Source organism: Tinamus guttatus, unplaced genomic scaffold, assembly GCF_059628265.1.
Source record: "Tinamus guttatus ecotype Peru unplaced genomic scaffold, ASM5962826v1 Tinamus_guttatus_pri_ptg000716l, whole genome shotgun sequence".
Lineage (NCBI taxonomy): Eukaryota > Metazoa > Chordata > Aves > Tinamiformes > Tinamidae > Tinamus > Tinamus guttatus.
The window spans coordinates 3634370-3659859 of record NW_028289250.1 but is presented as its reverse complement, the minus strand read 5'-3'; the positions used below and the strand labels follow the sequence as shown (position 1 = coordinate 3659859).

General features: G+C 39.4%; 1 protein-coding gene across 1 annotated transcript in view; it reads left to right on the top strand.

The window, feature by feature from the left end:
• UTRN (utrophin) overlaps positions 1-25490 on the top strand; it is a 303290-nt gene that overhangs the window by 212645 nt on the left and 65155 nt on the right. Inside the window, exons 53-57 of the mRNA XM_088537058.1 lie at positions 938-1067; positions 12260-12528; positions 14230-14376; positions 15739-15817; positions 18812-18872. Of these exons, the coding sequence (XP_088393184.1) occupies positions 938-1067; positions 12260-12528; positions 14230-14376; positions 15739-15817; positions 18812-18872 (686 nt within the window). The remainder of the gene's footprint in view (positions 1-937; positions 1068-12259; positions 12529-14229; positions 14377-15738; positions 15818-18811; positions 18873-25490) is intronic.

Below are 25490 nucleotides of genomic sequence, written 5' to 3'. Positions count from 1 at the left end.
TAAAAAAATTTGAAAAGTTTCAGTACACTATATTAATATTTAAATATCTTTTGTATTCAAATAAGTAGAAAGTAATACAAAATAATTCATGCAAAGCGTATTCCTTCTGTCTGGGATCAATGCATACTTTTTTAAATTGTATGGAATAAAATGCTTTATAGAAAACATTATTACAGCTGATGACTCGTGAACACTTTCTGTTTTTAATAGGATAGTTGCACTTAACTCTTAAAGAAAAAGTCATAAGCACTGGGGAAGAAAATATCCTGAAATTGAATTCCAGGAGCATGAAAAATGTCTTTAAGAAAAACTGAACTTGCTTCTGTGTACAAGGCTCAAAATATTTTAGGCTGTTTTATAGAATTTCTTTTTCTAATGTGTTCTCATCATCCCCGTTCTCATGACACTTGTTCTCAGTTTTAAAAATGTTTCTAAAAATGAAACAGAATAAGAGGCAGCGTTTTCTAAGGAATGTAAAGTGCTTTTGTAATTCTCATTAGCAGTTGTGAAATTACCTTTTGAAGTTTCACTGGGCCAATTTTCTCTTATGCCAGCTACCGAAAAAAAAGAGATCACTACAACAGATTTTTGTTTTCTATCAGCAATCATGCTAATAATGAAACTTGTAATTTTTTTTTTTCCATAAGGTCAATATAATATTTTTCCTTTGGTTTTAAAACACTCACCTATCATCATCATCCTTCTTGTATTCTCTTCTTCAAGTTAATTTTAGAAAAAATCTCTATGCTATATCTCTTTCTTGACATTTCTGTTTTGTAAAATGTAAATTTTATCTTGCAGTTTGAATTAAACGTTGGCTATTACTCATCAGCGGATAGGTCTGGTCAGAGAGGCAAAAATGGAAAAAATGTTATAACGTCTGTTGTTCACAACATCAAGCTACAAATGGCTTTTTTTTTTTTTCCTTTTGCAAAAGGCCCTGAGACGTGAACTGAAGGATAAGGAACAAACCATTCTCAGTGCTGTGGAGCAGGCACGGGTTTTCCTTGCTGACCAACCCATCGAGGGGCCTGAGGAACCAAGAAGGAGCTTACACTCAAAAACAGGTCAGAAAATGCTGCCTTCCTGTTCAGAACAGTGAAAAGGAAAGACAAAATACTGACATGTCCCTTGTACGTATTTTATATCCTACTTGCTTGTATAGGCTTTAGAATTTACCCTGCCATGTACTGATTGCTTTTAATTCAAGATTTTGTCTCAAATATTATTAGTCTCTGGAAGTACCCAAGTTTTTAATGTAGCACGAAGGAAAGCCTCTTGCATTTCCTTCTTCAGTTATTGATTCAAAACACTGGTGCTATCAGTTGCTGATTTTATATTTATTCATTGAATGACAGAGTCCTTTCAAAAGCCCTAGAAACACCCGGACCAAACGAAGGCAGGGCATATAGAACATTACCAGTGTAACACGCCTCCTTACTAGCAGGGGTTACCAGCAATAATCCAGCAAGTGCTGATCAAAAGTGCAAGAGAAAATTCTTGTTATGCAGTTCTGTTACTGTATGTGTATGTTTTAGCCTTGTGATAGACAGATGGCAATAAGAATGTGATAGCAGGGAAGCTGATGACCACAGTAAGGTGCATAGCAGTAGTGGTGATACAGATGGTCTGCAAGTGATACATGAATGTCTCTTGTCCACTCATCATGTTTCTGTCATATTTCTAAACCAAATGCATGCAATCAGACTGGGAAGCTTCATAGATGTGCTTTAGGTTTATTTTACTTTTCCTTCCGTGGACACAGATTTCCATATGTCCTAGTTTCGCAGCAGATGTTCTTGTTTTGAGCAGTATATCGCTTTCTAGAGATTAACAGACTTTCAGGCCAAAAAACCCCATGGCACCACCTACTCTGATCTTTTGTGTGTCACAAGCAGTTAAATTTCACCCAGGACTGAGTCTAGTAAAATGTTTTGTAGCAAGTTATGCCACTGATCTCCAGAATGTTTCTCTGTGTTTGAAGACTCCCGGAGAGAGACATTTTTTCTTCTGGTTAACCATTTTTGGCGAGAGCTGTGAGCTTGTGTTTGCTTTTGAAAATGTTTAATTTTTTGTTTTTTTCTGTCAGCCTGTCAGTCACTGGTATTGTCAGCACTCGCTATAAATGTAAGTAGCTCCATTAACTTCAGTGAAGCACTCTCAGTGTTGCTAAGGGTGAAGGAATCTTGCTTTAGACTATAAACCCATGGTTTGTTTTTCAGATAATCTTGTGCAGTAAACACCACTGTAAAATCATCATGAAAACAGGTGGTTTGGACTGCTTCTATATTATGAACAACACCATTTTTTATTTTTAGAAATCACAGTTACAGGAGGGTTTATGTGGCAGGTTAGCTGCTCCAAAGAGACAGTAGTGTGGAAAACATCCAACTTTCCATACAGTCCTTTTAGATACACAACAACGTAACCAGTGCTGTTGTTTTATTGCCTATTTTGCAAGAATTAAGAATACTTCGGATTAAGTGTCTCGTGATTCTTGCAACATCCATCAATCTCTCTCTACAGAGTTTTCAAAATAATGGTGAAATCCTGCCACATGATTCTAGCACAGCACCAATTCAGTCTCATATAATATTGTAATAAATGAAGACAATCTGAATAAATTTTTCACAGCCCTCTGAAATGCACAATCACTACTTAATTGAAGAAAGCGTTACCGTACTAGAACATCCCCTGGCTATTCATAATATTTAAAAATAGATCCCATCGTATCTTTTCAGACATCATCTTTTAAGCTTTCTGTGCTTCTTTATAAAACACACATTACAAATTAACTGAATCATACTGTAATTTTGTCTTTGTATCAGTTGTCTGATTTCACCATGTTTGTACTTGGACTGTTAGGCAGCAAATAATTCAAAATAATTCTGTCTAGGCATAAAGTACTCAATAATTTCTTCATTTTCTCCTTATTGTAGATTGGCTACATTCTCTATGTTCAGTCCTTGACTGGTAGGCTTACATGGCGATTCCGAGTTATTTATTTATTTATTTATTTATTTACCTTTTCTTCTTGCCCGTTTTCTTCCCAGATATTTTTTTTTCATACCAGGAAATTATATTGTTGCTGCAAGGCAAGCAGTGAGAAAGACTTAGGAGAAAAGTGATGGGAATCAGTTTTGAACTTGGTCATGCAAGGCCTATTTTTAAGGAATTTTCCAAAGATACACTTTGCTACATCCCAAGAGGATGGAGTATATTTGTGAGAAATCAGAAGTTAGTAAGAAAGTTAAGTCATGAGGTAGCCTTGGTTCCATCTTCTTTCCTGGTTTGGCCTTCTGTTGTACCATACAGTAGTTGGCACATTCAAACACTCTCTTTGTGCCTAAGAAACTTTCTTTGGAGTTAATTTTATCCTTTATCTGTCTTCTCTTCTGATCCCCACCCCGTATTTCCTTAGGGAGCCCCATCACAAAAAATATGCTTTACCCTTTTCTTGCCTTTGAACTTCAGCAACTAAATGGTGCTGACTGATTAACCACCAGGCCAGCTGCTGAATTTTATAGATGAATAGGATAAGGAAATTGGAAATGTTCCTGTTTTTAGCTTTGTTGTCACTTGTCTGTACTATCGTAGAAAACTTAGAGAATTCTAATTAGCTGCTTGCACATCTTTAGATCTGTGGCATAGCTACAGTTGGCTTCTCAGATCCCTCAACTATTAGTGAATTTAGAGGCCATGGGAAACACAAGAAGCTGGAAATAATATTTCCTATCCCTAGGGTTCAACAGATCAATGATAGAGCTTTACTGAAATTCTGTCCTTAAAATTCCATTGATGTAGTGGGGGAGTGGAGCTAATTTTTTTTAGCAGATAACGTAAATTACATCCCAGCAGATTAGGCCACTACACTGATTCCCATTGAAGTAGTGAATATTTCCGGGAGTCTGCAGTGTTGCTGATGTGCTTTAGTAGCTACTAGTCTTGGTAAGGCCATTAGATTCCTAGCCTTGAAAGCTGTTATTTGGTAATGAAGGTGGTAAATGCATCATTTAAAATTTAAAATCAAATCATTAAAATCATTTCAAATCAAATATTTACCATCCATTATCCACATTTACTTATAAGTGCAGAAAATCTCATAAATCACATCTGTCTCACAAGAGGCATGTGCTAATATGTATCAATAAATTACATACATGTACTTCATTTGAACTAGCAGGAATGCAAGTCTTGTGTATCAGGCATAAATAAAGGTGGAACCTCTTTTTTTTTTTTTTTTTTCTTATTGAACACATTCAGATACCTTCTCTGACACTTTTTTTCTTCTCTCTTAGCAAGGAAGAACCTGCAGAAATAGGCACTTTATCTTTTTTCTAATGTACATATGAGGCGACATTTCTATTTCCAACCACGCAGGGGAGTGCGCACAGCTATTGCACCCTACTGGGATAATTCGTTATTTTCTGCTACTCACCTGGGCTGAACACAAGGTCTCTGAGTATGAAGATTAGAGGAGGTGCATGAGAGAGCAGCAAACAGCCTGAGGACATAATAGTTAATCTTATTGTCTGTCTTAAACATGAGACACTCAGGATGTGACCGGAGAAGTACTCGTGCCTTACTCATACGTATGCTACATTAGGGCCTCGTTTTATTTGAAATGGTGGATGCTTCCCAAGTGGAAACCACATTCCTAAACGTGAACTGTCGCCTTGCTTTAAAGAGTGAAGAAGCCCACGTAGCTTTGGTGGCAAAAAGTGTTCTCAGTTGCTACTAACACCACAGCTAATTGATGAATGTCAAAGGTTAGGACCTTATTTGAAAGAAAATTCCCTTCTTGAGCTCTAAAGTAAACACAGCTAATCAGAGTTGCAGAATGGTTGAAGTTGGTTTGGACCTCTGGAGATCATCTAGTCCAACCCCCCCTGCTCCAGTGGGGACACCTAGAGCATGTGGCAAAGCTAAGTGACATTGTAGATGAGCATCAACATAGCAAATCATCCCTGGAAAAGTCATGGAGCAGCTCATCCTGACTGTTGTCTCCAAACATGTGAAGGATAAGAAGGTGCTCAGAAGTAGTCAGAATGGATTCACCAAGGGGAAATCATGCTTGACTAACCTGATAGCCTTCTATGATGAAATGACCGGCTGGATAGACGAGGGGAGAGCGGTGGATGTCGTCTATCTCGACTTCACCAAGGCTTTTGACACCGTCCCTCACAGCATCCTCCTGGGCAAGCTCCGGAAGTGTGGGATAGATGAGTGGACAGTGAGGGGGATTAGGAACTGGCTGGATGGCAGGGCCCAGAGAGTGGTGATCAGCGGTGCAGAGTCTAGTTGGAGGCCTGTAGCTAGCGGGGTCCCCCAGGGGTCAGTCCTTGGTCCAGTCCTGTTCAATTTATTCATCAATGACCTGGATGAAGGCACAGAGTGCTCCCTCAGCAAGTTTGCTGATGATACCAAACTGGGAGGAGTAGCTGATACCCCAGAGGGCTGCGCTGCCATCCAGAGGGACGTGGACAGACTGGACAACTGGGCAGTGAAAAACCTCATGAAATTCAAAAGGTCAAGTGCAAGGTCCTGCACCTGGGGAGGAATAACCCTAGACACCAGTACAGGCTGGGGACCGACCTTCTGGAGAGGAGCTCTGCAGAGAGGGACCTGGGTGTCATGGTGGACGACAAGTTGACCATGAGGCAGCAGTGTGCCCTCGTGGCCAAGAAGGCCAATGGAATCCTGGGGTGCGTTAAGAAGAGCGTCTCCAGCAGGTCGAGGGAGGTGATCCTGCCCCTCTACTCAGCCCTGGTGAGGCCGCATCTGGAGTATTGTGTCCAGTTCTGGGCTCCACAGTACAAGAGGGATGTGGAGCTGCTGGAGAGAGTCCAGCGCAGGGCCACAAGGATGATCAGGGGCCTGGAACATCTGCCCTATGAGGAAAGACTGAAAGAACTGGGCCTGTTCAGCCTGGAGAAGAGAAGGCTGAGAGGGGACCTGATCAGTGTCTATAAGTACCTCAAGGGAGGCAGTGAGGAGGATGGTGCTGGCCTCTTTTCAGTGGTGGCCACAAACAGAACTAGAGGAAACAACCACAAACTGAAACATCAAAAAATCCACAGGAACTTAAGGAATTTTTTTTTAACAGTGAGAGTGATGGAGCACTGGAACTGGAACTGAACCAAGAGGGGTTGTGGAATCTCTTCTGGAGATCTTCAAAACCCACCTGGATGCCACCCTGTGCCACGTGCTCTAGGTGACCCTGCGTGTGCAGGGGGGTTGGACTATATGACCCCTAGAGGTCCTTTCCAACCTTAACAATTCTATGATTCTGTGATTCTGTGAAATTGGAAAATGCAGATTATTAAACAATGTAAAATATATAAAGGAGAAGGTATGCTGAGGAAACTTACTTAGAAGGTTGGTGAACAATTCAAAAATATTCAGAGGATTTCTTAAAATCCAGTGCTGCTAAAGGCCACCACTAAGCCAAGAGGTCCATTGCTCTGTCTAGCTTTTATTTTTATTTTCGACTTTTGTTTTGTTTTGCAGTAAAATTGATTTTTTTTTTTTGTTTTGTTTGAAATGTGGTTAGGAGTTGCGCATTTATTTCCTTTAGCCGTTATTCAGGCTACCTACCATGTGTGCTGTGCAAAAAAAAAGAAAAAAAAATACTGCTCTTTGGAAGAAGAAAAGGCCTCTTATGGTCCGCACCTGCGCTGCTTTGAAGAGGAGCATCAGATTGGTTCCTTGGTCATTTAGAGTTAACTAGGATGCAGTGATGATGATGATGGTACACCCATCTTCCTTTAGCAGGAATTATCCTTCCATAGGAACAGGAAGAAGACTTAGTACTTGGGTGGTTCCAAGCACCATTAACATTATTGTTATGTTCTTTTCTTTTTTTCTTTTCTTATTATGTGGCTGGATCTGCTCTAACAAGATCCTGGAGCAATGCTAGTGTCTGGCTTTCACTGTGCAAAATGTTTTGATGTTGCTTTGAATCATATCATTTACAACAAAATGGCAGCTACTTTTTGCTGAAGTGTGTTTTGATTATACTGATAAATTACACTGCTTATACTGAAAAATATGTGCTTCTCAGTGTTGCTGTACTCTTCTTTAACTTTCCAGGGATTGTGCTATGGGGAGGCTAAATTCTGTCTCTCAAACAGAAAGCATTTTCTTTTCAGCCATCGTTTTGCATCCTTCCCACCAGTGACCACTGGGAAATGCATTATTTAAGGGATATGTGTATTTGTGTATTTGTCAGTATGGTTCTCATTTCTCTTTATCTGGAAACCATACTCCAGAAATAGTCTTTCCAGAGATGCCTCCATGAAGTTAATAGCTGTGGGTGTTCATTTTCTCTGCTTTTGCAATGTTGTCTTCTACACACCAGCAGTAATTTGTCTTTTATCCTGCAGAGACTTCCCTTCTTCACTCTTAATTTAATTTTATTTATCTCATTTCTGATTTCATTTTCTCTGTTTTGATAAAAGACTTGTTTATTGTAAGACTTGTAAGACTTTGTTTATTTGGACTGCATATACAACAGATACTTGAAGTAGAGGAAAAAAGGTGGTGTACTGGACTGTTGCTTGGTTACTTGCATGGTTGGGTGCTGACTGAATGCTACATTTCCAAAATATCTAATTGCTTCTTGTTCTCTGAGCTTCCTATTCCTTTGATACTTTGGCATAAGGAAGTTTTCCGCTGGATTTGTTAAAAACAGAGAATACTTGCGTTGCAGTGATGCTGCCGACTTGGTTATGTGATGATAATAGCACTTTTGATTCTTCTGCTAACAGGTTTGCCAGTGTGACAGTGGGACAGTTCTGCCTGCGTGCGCGCTCTGACGCTGTACATAGTGGTCACGCTGCCATGGCCTCCACTCTGTTGTGTCTATCTAGATCTATCAAGATCTACCAAGATGTACCGAACCACAGAAGATAAAATGTTTGACATAGTTAAAGAAGGAGAGGGCATTACCTCAATGCCAGTTCTAGCATGCTTTTTTAAGAATATAGTAAAAATAAAAAGGAAATTACCTTAATTATGGCAAAATAGAGATCAGTAGCTCAGTTCAGAATTTAGGGATCAAGGAAAGTTGCTTTAAAATCAAAACTACTAGAGTCAGGACTAGTTTAATTCATCTTCCTCCTCCTTCCTTTACTTTCCAGGGTATTTTCAATGTATGTAAGCAAGTTTAAAAAAGCAAAAAGCAAAACCAAAAAAACTGCATGCTGTAAAGTTCAGTCTTGAAAATTTTTCTTGTGAGGCAATATATCTCTGCTTGAGACACAGGAAAACTCGATGCTTTCATCATTTTCTGACAAAAGATGCTTATTAAAATGAAGTTGTTACTTTACAGAAGCACTACGGTATTTTTTCCTTCTTTTTCTCCCTGACTCCAAGGTCAGTTAATATCTTTTCTCTCTGGTAAACAGATGGCCCAGTGAATATGGGCTTTTCTTGCGTTCTGAGCAGCTGCTGAAGTGGAGATAATAAGTGCCATTTATAAAAAGAAAGGAAGGCTGATCAATCAGAATACCTCACAGTAAGCGGGGACAAAAAAGCACTGACCACTATGTGGTGGTTTCTTCCACAGCATAAAGGAGCTGTGTTTGTCTATCAGCGTGTGTAATGAGGGACTGAAGAAAAGATCTCCATGCTCATAGGAGATGTTTTTTTTCTGTTTACATATTTTTCATGCATTCAGGTACAGTTCTACCCCATGCAACCAACATCTTAGTGAATGTGGTCTCTGCTTGAAAAATGTCAGGTGTTGCTTGTGAATAACTTGGGTTTTCATGATTGTAAACATGAAGTCCTGCAGTTATTTATCTCTTAAGTGGATAGATGCTGAATGGTTTATAGCTTGTGACAAACTCTGTCTGGCTTTAGTTTTTTTTTAAGGCAAATTTGCAAGCATTGTCAACATTTTTGTAACATAAAGGAATCTTGCAATTATTTTTTTTAAAATAAAATATGCAGCAGATACCCTTGCACAGTGGCGTTGACTTGAGAAACATACCTCAAATATCTTTCCACAAAAAAAAAAGAATGTGTATATTTTCTTCTCTGTTCTGTTTCGATTCTTGCATCACCCTAGTTGACCCCAGCTTTCCCTTCCAAAGAAATAAATAGTCTGTCAAGTGCTGACTTGTTTTAGCTGGCCAGACAAATAAACCCAGGTCAGCCTTCCCCTTGTGTCTCCTTACTTTGCTGCAACCACTTGTTTGTTTTTATTACTTCTATCTCCTTAAAGGAGAGAGAAGCAGCCATTGAGTTTAATGTGCTGAGTTTTGCAGGAAGATGTTCAGCACTTACTAAAGGTTTTAGATGCTCCTTGTCAAGAGACTGATTATCTTAAACGACCTGTTAGTCATCTGGTTTAGAACTATTAAAGCCTTCTAACTTGCTAATCCTGTATGCAGAGCTGCTAGTTCTGGCCTCTGGTACCAGGTAAAGGATGATGAAGTATGTGATATTTGATTAATATTGCCGGGGTGCAGTTTGTGTGTGTGTTTCTGTTGCCCTTGTGCAAGGTCAATACCCGCCTTGCTTGTGCAGAGCTCTCCAGTGTCAGGCCTGCTCCCCGTTTAGGGCTCTGCAGCTTTTGCTCTTGAAGCCTCCGGCCGTGCAGAGCGCTGCCACCAGGAGCAACTTGCCTGCCTGCCACGCACGAGGCCAACAACACCTAGTTGGTAGCGTTATTTGTAAGTGACATACTGGTGTGCATAACTGTGAATAACTCCAAAATAAAATCCAGTGGTAACTTCATTGATGTCTCTAAGAAAGCAAGTTGTAGCTGTTCTTAGTCTTCAACAATAGTGTTTTTTTTTTTATCAATTTCAGCTTTATTTTTTATTTTATTTTATTTTATTTTTACAAAATCTGCAAAATTTTGGAAAGCCTAGGGGAAAGATCATCTTAGAGCTCTGATGTTTTGTAGTATAGTTTATCATATTGTGAATTACTGGAATTCAAGAGACATGGCACAATTTATCATAGCCTATCTTTGGTCCTAATCTTCATTCTGGTCTGACAGTGTCACAATTTGTGTTTTATTTTCATATCTCTGTATTTCAGAGCTACCTACATAATGTATATGCCTCTGCATCTGGTTAAGCATCACAGCTTTCTGTCATAGCTGTTCCTCCTAAATTCCTCTTCTGAAACACCCTCTTGTCATTGGGTATCCCTGAGCGTGGCTCCCTTCCGAGAGCGCAGGTCACATCAGTAGCTTTTTTAAAAGAGCTTTTCCAATTCTAGATCTCAAAACGTGCTCTTCAGCCCCCAGCCTAGGTATTTGTCGTCATCTTCTTAGCGCTGTTTGCTCTTGTTGATGGTCGGTGTCTCCGTTCTCATCTGGTTGCCGCAGGCAAAGCTTCGCTTCTTAACTCACTTACTCCCTAACAAGTTGTTTTGTGCCTTCATGCAGCACTTGCATCTTTAAATAAAAAAATCCAAACCCATTTTAGCATCTTACCGCACATCTCCAGGTAAAATATAAAGTAGGTATGGATTTTTTTTTCTTAGCTTGCTTCCAGAGTCTGTTGCTAAGTACTCTATGTGTAGTCTGGCAGGTATCAAGACTATGTTGGTTAACACGATTTGAAAAAGCTAAGAATAATTAAATGCATGGCTGGCAGAAATTCTGTTTTTATCCAAACAAATTCATGTTGCTTCTACATCTAGAAAAAGGGCATGTTGTATTAACTGTTTCCTATTCATTTTTTTCCAATACTGGGAACTATGGGACAACAATTTCATCATCAGATGCATAGTTGTGTAATTTTCATAACAACAACAGTATATTTTTACTTTGACATTCACCTAGCCTTTCAAAAGTAAAATTTTCTATTTCTTCCATCTGTTTTTTTTTTTTCTCCATAGGTGAGCTAGGCAAAGTTCAATCATTTATAGTGATAACTTTAAAGACTACAGATCACTATATAGAAGGTTGTGTGACTCATTTGACTTCTAACGAAAGCGATGCTTTAATCTTTCTATTATGTACATAATTTATTCATAGACAACATTTGAAAAATGTTTTTTTTTCCAAACTTCTTTTTTCTGCAAAAAGAAAAAAACAGTTCTAAAAACATTTCTGAGGACTTCACTAAAGAATGAATAGAAGTTGCTTGGCTTAGTTCTGGTACATGCCATGTTGCTCCCTCTCCTTTATTCTCTGATTTCTCCACTGTGTCACATTTTCCCTGTTTTTTTCCTCTGCCTACAGAAGTCGCAAGGTTGTTAGGTAGAAAGGGAACCTTCTGGGCCAGATTTTGTTTGTTTGCCACTACTGAAGTGACCCTTCCCCAATGAAAGCAGCTCCCTGTGACTTTTCTCTGCCAAGGCCACCCTGAGTGTCCGTCAGCAAGACCTGCTCGAGTTCTCCTTTTTCTCTCGGACTTGCTCAGGCTCAAACACGTAGGAAAGGCAGCGGCAGCGCGTGGTGTCACCAGGTCCCTGTGTCCCAGGTCTCTGTTTGGGACCTTTCCTTGGTGCTTGGTGTGGAGGGCTGAGGCGTCTCGGGTGTGGAGAACTCCAGGCCCCTCCAGCTCCCTGGGGAACAGGGATTTAAACATAAGCACTTAAGCTGGAAATCAGGGAGAAATAGTGCTTCATAAGCTCAGCTCTTTTCCAGTCAGCAGGTTCAAAAAACAATTTGGACGAGAAATACCTGTTTGAACCGCCTTTTAAAAACGTGTTAACACAAAAATGGATGTAGAAGTGCAGAACTGCTCTTCCCTATGTGACTCGCTGGCTGCTGCTGTTGTGTTTTGCCCATCAGTAGAAAAGGAGACATTTTGGAGATGTGAGGGTGACTGATTTAAAAAAAAAAAGAGGGGTGGGGAGGAGGAGGGTAACTGATCCAGGAAAAAAAAAGCCCTGTTTTTGTTCTTTCTACATGAAATGGCCCCAAACTGCTACTGCAGTTTCCAATAGAGAAGAATGATTTTTTTATTTCTTTTTTCTATCCTTCCTAATGTAACAAAAACAGTAATAACTTGCCTTTGTTTCGTGCATAGCATAACACACGGAAAGCAGGAATATTTATCTGCTGCTGACCTAGCTGTATTTTATCATTAAGAATAATTAAAGCTTACTTTATTTGCAGCTACATGGACTTCCTGCTACCTTGTTCCATTTGAAATAAATTAACACTTGACTGTGGGCTCATCAGATATGAGCTTTCTTGTATGTTCACCCTAGCCTCTGTTCACCCTCTGTTTATATGTGAATGAGAGAAAAAAGTAAACAGCAAAACATTTTTTTTTGTCCCCTACAGAACTGACCCCTGAGGAGAAGGCGCTGCGAATCGCCAAAGCTATGCGTAAGCACTCCTCAGAGGTGAAGGAGAAATGGGAGAACCTAAATGCTAGTGCCAACATCTGGCAAAAGCAAGTGGACAAAGCATTAGAAAAACTGAAAGACTTGCAGTGTGCCATGGATGACCTTGATGCTGACTTGAAGGAGGCTGAAAATGTGAGGAATGGCTGGAAACCCGTGGGAGACCTGCTCATAGATTCCTTACAGGATCATATTGAGAAAACTGCAGTAAGTGTGCAACTTCTGGGAAATATTTAGGAAATATTTGAGAGTCAGACCTCCTCATTCTGTTGCACCTGATCTTGGGAAGTACGTGTATACCATTTAAGTAAATGTTCATGTACAGTGCATAGGTAATTTATGGACAAGGTCCTTCTGCAGTCATTTTTAGAGTCTAGACTTGAGGTCAGTTCACCCTTAAACATATTACCACTGCGTAGGTTCTAGTCTCAAAGAAAATCCAATGCTTGCATTCAATGTGTCAGCTGTGATTGCATAAGGACGTGTGATTAGGTGGTTACAGATTTATATGGCATATAACTTTCGTTATATACAAAAAAAAAAAAAAAGAAAATTTGTATTTACACGATTTCCACCTAGAAAAACTCTATAACCTGCACCTAGCCCATGGGTGTATTTGGAGCTTTGCCTAAGCACTGAAGTATGAATGAGCTGAGCCACTTTATCATCCAGGCAGATGACAGCAGGCTCCTCCTCATTTTTTTTGTAGTGGTGAGTTGTCAGACCCATTAGACCATCTTGGACAACTTTGTTGTTTTTAAAAGGAAATCTCCCTTCTGCAAATTTTGTTGCTGCTTTCAAGCTTAGTGGAATCTAAAATTTTTAAACTAAAGGCAGTCAAAGCAGATTTATGTCCATCCTACTGTTGATTTGAGTAATATGTCTTCTCCTCCCCATCTTATATTTTAATATAGATACTAAATAAAGTGCTAGCGTACTGATGCTAAATAGCTCTTTGTTCTTGTGTTAGGGAGCAATTTGTCATATCTTAATGGTTTTTCTGTAAATGAGAGTAAAGAGAAGTCTTTTAGATTTTCATTGTTGTGGAAAAAACGAAACATCTGCTGAAGTAATAGGGACCCCAGGGCTCTCCAGAAGCCAACTGCCTCTTTCTTACCAGTAGGCTACTGTGCCTGATTGGAGTGCATATAAAGGGAGGTAAATAACTGAGTTGTCCAGAGAAAACCCTTTTTCTAGTTGTTTTTCGTTTGTTTCTTAATGTTTAGTCAAGCCCTTTATGGGATTGAACAATTAACTGCTCACAGCAAAAAAGATATCCGATGCATCTTTTCAGCTGTAACTCAGACTACATCAATTTTGCTTTTAATATTGTAGTTAGTTCCATTTGACTCGGTAAGCCTTTTTTTTTTTTCATTTTAATCATTGTAATAGTTTTAACTGTACAATTCTAATTAGGTAAAATGTTGTACTCCTTTTCTTTAGAAGATGCATTTCTTCATGCTTTGCTAATTCAGTAATAGTATTTAAATTGAATTTTTGTCATCTGCTTTATAGTGGAAAACTGTGATTACTCTTATTAAATACATTTTGTTTTAAGAGTGCTAGGTAGAGACTGTACTACAGAAGCTCCTAACAGAGTGTTGTATTTTCCACTTGGATAGAAAGACTCTAAAGCCATATGGCATCATGAAATACCTTATTTAAAATGTAGTATTCTGATTTAAGGGCCTGATTTGGTTGCGGGCGGTTGGGTAATTTCCATACTATCTCTGGCTCCAAAGATGGATTTGGAGTTTTGGAGTGAATGGCCTCTCTTTGCTGGAAGACTGGCAGTTGCGTACAGTGGTTAGCGTAACCTGCCACACTAGTCACCACCGGGTAGAGTTTAGTTTGGCTTTCTTGCTGCTCAGGAGATGACTGAGCACAAATATGTGCTTCCTCTTGCAGGCTTTTAGAGAAGAAATTGCTCCCATCAACTTGAAAGTTAAAGCAGTGAATGATTTGTGCAGTCAGCTCTCTCCGCTGGACCTTTATCCATCATTAAAGATGTCTCGTCAGTTAGATGACCTTAACATGCGGTGGAAGCTTTTACAGGTGCGTTTCTGAATGCCTGCGGTAGGGGTGGGTGGCAGGACTGCTCCTCTCTTACCCTCCTGCTCTCCCAAGAGATGCTATTACAGTGTTTCCAGTATTTCTCCCTTCAAGGTGTAACTCTGGCAGTACAACAGCAGCAAAGGGAGCTGCCTTTCCTTCACCGTCTTGACCGAAAGCTTTTCTTTTTGGCTGCCTCAGCAGTTTATTCACTCAAGAGACCACATTAATCTCTGGAGACTTTTGCTGCATGCTTTTTTATGCAGTCTTATAGAAGTATTTTTACTCCATAAATCATTGTTGCTGAAAACCAGCCTGCATATTTCTGTTGTTTCCAAACTATGTGGAAGTTGGTTTATTTTGTTCTTGAGTCTACAGTTTCTGCAGGGAATTTCGCTTGAGGAGACTTGAGTATTAGTAGAGCTATAACAAGACGTGAGCTATACCGTATTTAGCTTTATAAAGCAGAAGAGGGGCTGGTCCAAGCAAGATTCATATTGCTTAGTTATGATTATTGGTGTTTAAATGAACTGAGAGAAGTAAATTGGAATGTGTCTGATTATAGTTAAAACTCATTTACACTATCATACTGAATGATTTAATAAAGCTGCTTACATCACTTACAGTTCATTTAGCAATCTTACCATTTTTTCACTCCCCTTTTTGTAGTAAATATTTATTGGGAATCAACTTCTCTGCATCTGTTTCCCTGGCTTCTAAGGGGTATATAAAGTCTTGCAAAGAACTGGGAAAAGGTGGAGGGTTGTTTGCCTGTGCGGTGAAACAGAATTTTGTAAAACTCAAATGTCAGCTTTGGGGCTAGTAGCTCTGAATCAGTCTCTCCTGAGAGACAAAATCATTAATGGGTCATATCTGTTCTTCCGTCTCTCAGTATGATTTGATATTGGAATTTGTTTCCTTAAAGAGAGTTAATTAAGCAGCCAAAGCCCTGCATGTTCTAGTATAGTTTGATTAATAAGCAGGAGGAAGCCACATCAGCCAGTGAAGCAGTATCTTCTGAAATTGTGCTAGGTTGGAAAGGCAGCTGTGAGATCAATACAATCAAAGTGAGACCTGCTGACTCTAGAGATTTGGACAAAGGAAGGGTTGGGAGGGAGTCAGAAATTTCAGTGGTCAGCTATAGTCACCAGTTCATTATTGATCTTGTACAAGAACACTGCAGGATACTCTTATCAAGCAAAAAAAAATAGTAGTCTTGAATGGCTGGATGGTAAAAAAAAAAAGTGACACAAAGTGAACCTTACTTTATTTAACCAAAATAAACATAAGCCACTATATTGCTATATTTATTTTTGCTACAAAGTAAATGTAGCATAAATTTTATGTACCTGTGTTTATTTGTAGGTGTCAGTAGAGGATCGTCTTAAACAGCTGCAGGAGGCACACCGAGATTTTGGGCCTGCATCACAGCACTTCCTTTCCAGTAAGTTCTTTGAGTGAATTGGTGTATTTGAGAAAGCCTTGGGTGCAGTTGTGTCTCAAACACTGTCTCCCACTTAGTGACTGCCCTCCAGGTTCTACTCTGTCTGGAGCACAAAAAGTTCCTCCTCCTCGTTATTACTTGCCTCCCCCTTTCTGTGGGGGTGGTTCAGCTTCAGTCTTTATAACTTAGCTGAAGTCCCCACTGATGTGCTTGCTGCAGGAGATCACCCTGTTATCTCCCCGAGTTATGATTCTAACTCTGGTTTCTTGTGTTTGTTCTTGGTCAGCTCAGTCAGACCTTTGCAGTAAGGTCTGGCTGCTGTCTCTTGAATTTGTCTCCTCGTGAGACAAATTTTTGCATCTCTCTTATTTTTTTCAAATTCTTAGAGAAATAAGCCTATTGTCTATAAGTATTCCTGGGAGAAGGTAAAACCAGATGCTTAACTTGTTCATTCTCATTTTGACTTATTCATTACAAATAGATAGATTGTGGTATCAAGATCCATGTTGATTTTCTGAACATCTAGCACAACTGCCATCATCAAACTTTATGATACACGATGTTAACCCAGGCAGCTTTCCAACTTTTAAATGACTGCTTCAATATTAGTGGTAAAACAAATTCAAGAATTTTGAAAAATGAATATAAAAATGAGCAGCTTTGTCCCAGAGATATCCTAAGCACCATATGTGCTGTATTAGCTAAATAGCTAATATAATTTAACATATTAAGTAAATCTTGGTTTCTTCTTGAGTTATGTGTCAACAGTATTCTTATTTCAATTTGACAAGCAGCTTCTGGGTGAACAACATGGTAAATGATGTGCAGTGCATTTAAAATATTGCAAGGCTTACACAAAACAATTCTTGGAGGCTCTATTCCCCTGTTTAAATTAACAGAGAAAACCAAAAACTTTAGAAATACTTTGTTTGTTTCAGTTTTTTTCTTTTTTTTTCTTTTTTTTTTTTTTTTGTATATACAAACTTGATTGGAAGTGTACTGTTGCTACTGTGGGTTTGTAGCACTTCTACTCTCAAACCTGTAATCTTGACCTGTAAAGTACAACTATGTAGTAAGTTACAAATACAAGTATATAGAGGCACCTTTGGCACCATTAAAAAAATGCTAGCTTTGGTAGACAAGTCAATCTGGATTGTGTAATTAAAAGAGATTAGGAAGCCACAAAAGTAAATTGTAGTTTCCTCTACCTAAGCTGTTTGGAGAAATTCCTGACTGAAGCCCTGGGCCCTGATAATGTCTCCCCACCTAGACCAATGCATCACCTTAAGGTGACTGATCAGATTCATGAACAGATCTTTACATAAAACTCAGAAGCTTGCCAGGGTGGCTGATTTGATTTGCCCTGATTTAGATCATCTTCTTCTTTTGGCTTACAGCATGCTGCCACAAATAATTTTGCAGGACAGTTGGGAGAACCTGGAATGAGCAGCAGGGGAAAAAGGAGAACTGGAATTTCTCAAAATTCTTTTTTTTTTTTTCTGGAGTAAACGCGCAAAGAATTACATCCAAAGAGACTGTGAAGTCCAATCAATGCGCCTTGTTTAGGGCATCTTTGGGGCTTGAGAGGACATTTTTTTCTGTATTACATGCAAAAGTTAAGGGAAGATTTCCAGACATCATGTTGGTAGATATTGCAAAGAACCACAGACAAATCCCACCATATGCCTTCAACTGCCGTGTCTAAAGCATCTCTGAATAACATCTAGCCTTTTACTAGTATCTGCAGCACTCCTAGTGAGTGCCAGAATCAATAACTACTTGTTCAGTTTTTGTCGTGAAACTGATTTTAAAGAAGACTGGGAATTTCATTTTGCAGAGGTTCATTCAGCACAGCCAACTGGCAATATTTTAGGGAGGTTTTTCCCAAATAAGTATAGCATCACTTGATGTGTAATAATTAACATTTTGTCATAAATTTATTAGGTTGTTTGGTTCATATCTCTGTCAGTGCAGAATATCTTTTAGTTTTTAGTCAACTCCAAGCAAACTGTGACCAGAATTTTTTTCTTGGTTAGCTGACATAATTAGTGTAGTAGAACCTCAGCAGCTGTAGATGCCAAATTGCAGCAATAAAGAATGAAACTCCAGAGCTGATGTTTCTTTCACCTATTTGCTTGATTTTCATGTCTGTCCAGCATTATGAAGAGAGAAACCTTTTAGTTTCTTACCTATATTTGAGCATTTAGTTGTTAATGGTTTTTGCTTACCAATTAATTAATTCTTATTATAATTGACATTTTTTCTGTGACCTGTAGGTTGTGTATGAACCTACAGACCTTCAGTAAATACCCACTTTTAAGTTGTGCACCAGCTCTCCTGTAGGCCTGAACATTTCTTCCAATAAATCTCCTGAGGTCTTTAAATAAGGACAGTTCTGTTGTGGAGTTCAGCTTTGTGCCTTTTGTATCTCACTGTTTAGAAGCCTCCCTGGTGTTATGGATGATATCTGTTGATATATCAGACATTCATAAATCCTGCAAAGATTGCTGCTGTTCAGCAAGGGGTACAAAGACAGGTTTTTTCATGCTTTTATGTTGGTTGTACAGTGTTAATCAATATTACTTTGAGTTGCAAATAGGAGCTAAAGGCTGTAACTAATAAAAATGGAGATATTTTTCTTTTTTGTTTTGCTGACAGAATTTATAGTAGTGAAGACACTTAGAAAACTGGTGTCTCCGTGCGCTCTGGGTGGATGCCTCGCTTGCTCAGAATTTATTATCCTTCTTGGGAGTGGCATCACCACATTTGTTTGATTTTTACCTTGGCGTATAATATATGGCTAAAATCATCTTGATACATTGCCTTTGTTTCCTCCAGCTGGTTTTCTAATTACTGTAAGCTTGTCTGGGAAATTATAGTTGTTCCCACTTAATTTATTATAACTGTGTTAATTGTACAAAAGGAACAATGATAGTTGGATCTTTTTTATTTGACAGGTGTTTTCTAATAATTACCTTCTGTTTATTTCCTCAGCTTCAGTACAGTTTCCATGGCAGAGATCTGTTTCACACAACAAAGTGCCCTATTATATCAAGTAAGTTTCTCTTGATTTTTAAATTTCCCATAAGCAAAACAAAGGAGTCTTATTACCATAACCTGATTTAAAAAAAAGATACTAATAAGTAACTAAAAATGTTACCAGTCTAATCTCTCTACATAGGGCTATGCTACATGTACCATATGTTTTCATGTTTATTTTTTGTATATTGTATCATTTTGAAATAAGTAAAAATAATATAAATGGCAAAAGGACCCCATTAAAAAAAATTACCATGTAGTATGGTATACACCGAGTACATCCAGAGTATAAGCTGTACTGTAAAGTGTTTTGGAAAGATTTCGTTCATAATGTATTTAAAAACACAAAGTTCATAGTCTGAAGCAGTACTGTGGTGACTAATATCTGTAGAGCCCATTTTTCCATTTGTGCAAAATTCCGACTGAAATAGACACACGTTGTTTCTCCTTCTTTAGTTTTAAAAGTCTTTAGTGTATAATCGTAGAATCATAGAATCACGGAATGCTTAAGGTTGGAAGGGACCTTTAAAGGTCATCTAATCCAACCCCCCTGCACACGCAGGGTCACCCAGAGCATGTGGCACAGGACTGCATCCAAGTGGGTTTTGCAGATCTCCGGAGGAGGAGACTGCACAAGCTCTCTGGGCAGCCTGTTCCAGTGCTCTGTCACCCTCACTGTTAAGAAATTTTTCCTTAAGTTCCTGTGGAACTTTCAGTGCTTCAGTTTGTGACCATTACCTCTAGTTCTGTCAGTGACCACCACTGAAAAGAGGCCAGCACCATCCTCCTCGCTGCCTCCCTTGAGGTACTTATAGACACTGATTAGATCCCCTCTCAGCCTTCTCTTCTCCAGGCTGAACAGGCCCAGCTCCCTCAGCCTCTCCTCATAGGGCAGATGTTCCAGGCCCCGATCATCCTTGTAGCCCTGCGCTGGACTCTCTCCAGCAGCTCCACATCCCTCTTGTACTGTGGAGCCCAGAACTGGACACAATACTCCAGATGTGGCCTCACCAGGGCTGAGTAGAGCGGCAGGATCACCTCCCTCCATCTGCTGGAGACGCTCTTCTTAACGCACCCCAGGATCCCATTGGCCTTCTTGGCCACGAGGGCACACTGCTGCCTCATGGTCAACTTGTCGTTCACCATGACACCCAGGTCTTTCTCTGCAGAGCTGCTCTCCACAAGGTCAGTCCCCAGCCTGTACTGGTGTCTGGGGTTATTCCTCCCCAGGTGCAGGACCTTGCACTTGGCCTTGTTGAATTGCATGAGGTTTTTCACCGCCCAGTTGTCCAGTCCGTCCAGGTCCCTCTGGATGGCAGCGCAGCCCTCTGGGGCATCAGCTACTCCTCCCAGTTTGGTATCATCAGCAAACTTGCTGAGGGAGCACTCTGTGCCTTCATCCAGGTCATTGATGAATAAATTGAAAAGGCCTGGACCAAGGACTGATCCCTGGGGGACACCACTAATCACAGGCCTCCAACTAGACTCTGCACTGCTGATCACCACCCTCTGAGCTCTGCCATCCAGCCAGTTCCTAATCCACCTCACTGTCCACTCGTCTATCCCACACTTCCGGAGCTTGCCCAGGAGGATGTTGTGAGGGACGGCTCAAAAGCCTTGTAGTTAGTATAATGTATAATGTTAGCATAAATATAAAATTAATGCAAGAGTTGAGTAAAATTGGACACATACCTTTCTTTCTTACCAAAATCTTTGAGCTATTTTGAAAATAATAGAATTATAGACATATAGAGAACTAGTTGATATATTCTACTGAGTTTTCTCCAGTCCACAAGCGTTTATTTATGTACTGCTTGCCTAAAATTTAAAGGTAGAGGCTGTATCTAAAATTCAAAGGTTAAAGACTGCTTCTCTGAGAGGCAGAGATCTATTTGCCAGAGGGAAATGAAACTGTAAGGAGGTGCAATGTACTGTAAACCAGGCCCAGAACAGTTCAGGCTCAAGGAAATCTCTACTGAGATGTTACCAGTTTGAGTTTGCAAAAAAGGACATTTTTTTCAGGACTGTAGGTAACTATACAGAGGTCCTGCAAATAAGTCATTCTAAAGAAGTATCAGTGAAGGTTTGGTGCTCTTGCATGTTATACTGTCATAAATTTGAACATGGCACATTTTGTGCTTCAGACCATTTACTAGTGTTTGAGAGCTGTGAAGTAAGTAGTGGTGAATCTCTGTCAGTCAAACCTGTTGTCATCATTCTTGCGGTATGGCGGTTGTTTTTACAGTTTTGTGTGGAAATTGATTCTAAATATCCAGGACAGGTAACTGGCAAAAGAAGAAAAATCTACTGTGATAAACTCGAGATGTTTCTAAGAGGGTTTGTGCATGTGCTGAAAAGTCTTATAGGGCCCTGCAAAGGTCTGCTGGAAAATAGGCTCTTTCCTGTAACCCGCCAAGCAAGAGCAGGAGGCAGAGGTTGGACAGGGAGGGATTCAGGCAGCTGTGCCGATGAATTGATCACATCTACAGCAGTAATTAAAAGAAAACTTTGAAATAAAAAACTGCAGAGAAAAGAGAAAAACTCCCCTCCTCAGTTATTTCACTTGTGCCTAAGTCTTTAATGGGCTGTGAAAGATGGTGACTCATTCCTGCTCTAAGTGATCATCGCCAGTAGCTTAAGTGTGAGTTGTTCACAGGCCCCAAGTTCCTTTAGGGGCAGGTCTGTGGATGGCTGGGAAAGCTCAGAGATGGGAGAGATTGAAACAGAGTGGGATAAATAAATAGTTCTAGGGCACGGGATAGTTTGGTCCTTGGGACCACCGTTTGTGATAGAATAGACTAAGGCAGAAGTTCGCGATTCACACTGAGCGCAGCAAAGATTTTGACTTGAATCTTTCACATCTGTCTCCTTTTCTCGTATTTCAGAGAAATACCAATGTTTCCTCAAGTTAGCAGTCATCTCCCCTGCCCCCATCCTGCCTCAAGTTCACTCCTTGGTAAATCGGTAAATTTGGTAAACAAGATGAACAGAGAGCGTGTCTCTCTAGCTATCATGGTGGGTACAATCCCGCCGACACAGAATTCAGTGGCCAGGTACCCACAGACCCTCTGGGCCTGCTCCAGCAGTAGCTCGCTGGCTGCCTGGGGCTGGTGCACCCTTCCTTAACTGGTTTAGTGGTCTTGGGAAGTGTGATAAAGGCACAGAGGAGTAAGGCAAGTTGTCTGGTGGTCAAGGTCTTTACAGGTACAGCTGCCTAAATCTAAAAACTAGGGAGTATTTTTAAGGATGGTTTTAATGAAGTCAGCAGAATTAACTGCTGCGTCTCAGAGAAGACTTTTCTGGTAGATGGTTCTCTACTTTCAACTCGATACGTGCTCTTGAAGCAATGTCTTTCTTGGTGCTTGTGTCTTGAAAGAGGAGGATGATGTTATGTGTGGTTTGTGGTTTTGGAGGAGGGGAGGAAGAAGGGGGTGTAGCAGGGTCTTACTGCTGGTTTTTTTAGTGATATTTTGTAATTATTCGAGCATATTTGAATGAGGTACTGGTGATCTAAAATAAAACTTGAGTAGAAAAAAAAATTTACGATAACTCTCAGTAACTCATATCCTTTGAGACCAGTTACAGTTACTGTTTTTATACTAAGAGTCATATGTTGGGAAATAAAGTTTAAGGTATCAGTTGTTCATTTTATGGGATAGGAAGAAAAAAGGCAGAAGGGGGAGAATAAAAGTATAATCCAGTGATGGATGGCTGAGATTTTTTTTTAATTCATTTTGAAAGTGAAGTAAAAAGGTAATTGAAATCAGGCTACCTGAATTCTGAATAAGAGTATATATTCTGTTTAGTCACCATAAATTCATATGTCTAGGTCATTTCAGTTGCTTTCCTTTCTTTTTCATGTCCTTGCATGAGAAATGCAAAGTTCCAAAAGTGACAAAGTGACATAGCGGCACATGATTTTGTGGTTTGGTCTCTGTTAAGATGAGAATTCAAAAAATAATACCATCTTCCCAGGGGTTTTTTTGCATATAGAGGGTTAAGTTTAAAAAAAAAATAATAGGGAGCTGAATGTGAGAAGGCAGAAAAGAATATTCTTGGTGGCAATGAATCTGTAAGGAGAATGTCAAAATGATGCAAGACACCTGTATTTTCAGATAAGCAACGTTTATTCTGTTTCTTTCCTGATGCCAGTAGTGACGGCCTGCAGAGTGTGGTTCACTCTTCCCACCCCACGGTGGTGTTTCCTCACGGTCAGCATGTCTGTCTCCTCTGGAGCTGTATTTAGTCATAGTTCTTTGAGCCCAGGTGTATTAAGGTGTCTGTACCCTGCGTGACAGCAAATATTTAATTGAACCAGGGTTATAGACAAGATTTAGCCTCTTCCCACCTCTCCAAATATCTTCTGTATAAACCAAATTTGCCAAACGCCTTTGCGTCTGTACAGGTGACTGCAGTCCTGTTCACATCCCATTTGATTTTTTTTTCTTTTTTCTTTTATTGATACTTGGGGAAAGGTTTTGCATTTCTCTAGTCTAATTCTTCACTCCTGCAATAGAGTTAAATGATAGAAACAAAATGTTTGAAAAAAAAAAAAAAGATCTATAAAATCTAGATGTTTCTGAAAAAAAGTTGAGTCTTTATGAAAGAGGATGGGACTAATGAGCAGTATGGAGAGGGATGCCAAACAGCGCGCAGTATTTACTAATCCACTTCTGGTAGTCAAAGTGATAACTTTGTCAAGAGACAGAGACAAAAATTGATTTTCTTCAGGCAAGCATACCATTGAGCAAATTGTGCATAGGTTGCTTTGCAAAGGTTTTGGTAGATATAGATGTATATATGTGTGTATGCCTCAGCACTCTCTACTTTATGGAGCAAAGGAAATAAGCTGCTTTCTGTTTCCAGATTTTTGAAGGCTTTTCAGGAAGTCTTTGCTCATGTTCATTTTATGTCTATATGGGGAAGAGAACCTGTAGAAAAGGATATCAGTATATGTAGATAAATAGACATTTCAGTTTTGAGAGTTCCTCAATTACCAGTTGCTGTGCTGGTCGTCACTATCTATTAACAAATACAGTAATGTATTTTCTGTGAAGGACTTTCAGAATATCTGAATGTAAATTGTTTCACCAACTTTTAAGATACCTTACCCTTCTTGCAATGCATCATGCCATCTCTTTTGTCAATACAAAACAGTATTTTCTAATGGATTTAAAAAATCAAATAGCATGACACATCTGTATAGCTACTTTCATGTTGTATGGCAGTGGCTATCAGCACAGGGATAGTCCTTGTCTGTAATAAGAAATTATGCAAAAATACTCATGTCTCAAGTTTCCTTTCTTGTAGGAGAAAAAAAAGCTGAGAAGTATGAATTGATTTTTTTTTCTCCAAGTCCATAGGCAACCTAAAACACTTTGAGATGTTCAGCTTGCTCTGTTCATTTGACCTGGAGTATTCACTTATTTCTAGAGATTATAATTTAAACAATGCATTACTTGTCTGCTCTTTATTTGCAAACAGCAAGTATTTCTTTTAACAAGGATTATCTTTTTCAATTAATAATTAGAAAGCTGCTGGTAATCGTAACGGGTAAGAAGCAGACTGTAAAATGAAGTATTTTTGGTATTTAAACTTTATAACAACTTGTTAATGTGTGAGTTATTTTAATTGGGATTTTTTTTTGATTACAGCATTTAGTTTTAATTCTTTAAATGTGTAAGTCTAATACAATTAGACTTACAGGATTTTTTAATTACATTGTCTTGTACAATCAATTAATGGATGTATGTTTTACTGTGTGGCTTATATTGTGTCAGTAGCTTTTGGCAGAAGAGAGATGTCTCTCTTTGAATAACTAAATCTTGTGACACTAACCAAAAAGATAATATCAAATGAATCCTCTTATGGCTCAGTTGGTGAGACGCTTTCAGTACTTTGCTGCCGAGCTGTGTGGGATGACAAAACATGTCCACAGCACTTGTGGTCCTATCCTATAGACGGGCTTACTTCCACATACAGAGCTGTAATCCAATGCCACCGTGACTGCAGGAACAACGCGATTGCTCTGTTAACACTGCAGTGAAACTTGGGAGAGAACTGCCACTGCATCTGGAGTAGCAGAGGAAGCCTGTGTAGGTGTGTTTAGTGCCCATTTTTCTTTTCAGAAGTTTGGTTAAATGACTAAAACAATAAACTTTTCTCATTAATATGGTAAGATACCACATAAAATTCAGGCCTATTCCAAATATAGATTTTGATCAGCTTCTGCCTTCTGGATTTCCCAGGTTTTCTGCAAGCTTAAGTTTTCTTTCATTCAGGGCTCCAGATTGTTTTCTATAGGAAAATACACAAAATGACATTTCTTTGCGCTCATAGCAGATAGCTTCCTCTCAGGGCTGAACTTTGTGAAGACTCCTTGTCATGTCTGTTTAGGGAAAACAACCCATCCAATTTGCATTAATTGCCTTGTGGACTTCCCAGGACTTAGGGAGCGCACGTGAATGAAGGTGGAGCTCTGTCTCCCTGAGCGGGAACTCCTCTGAAAATGACTGGAGCACTTTTGTTGCTGTGGTGAGAAGCACACACTGCTTCAGTTGCTTTGCCTTGTTTTAGCTCTAGTGAGCTGGACGCCTTTCACACACGCGTGTAAAAGGTGTGTGTCATCAGTTAT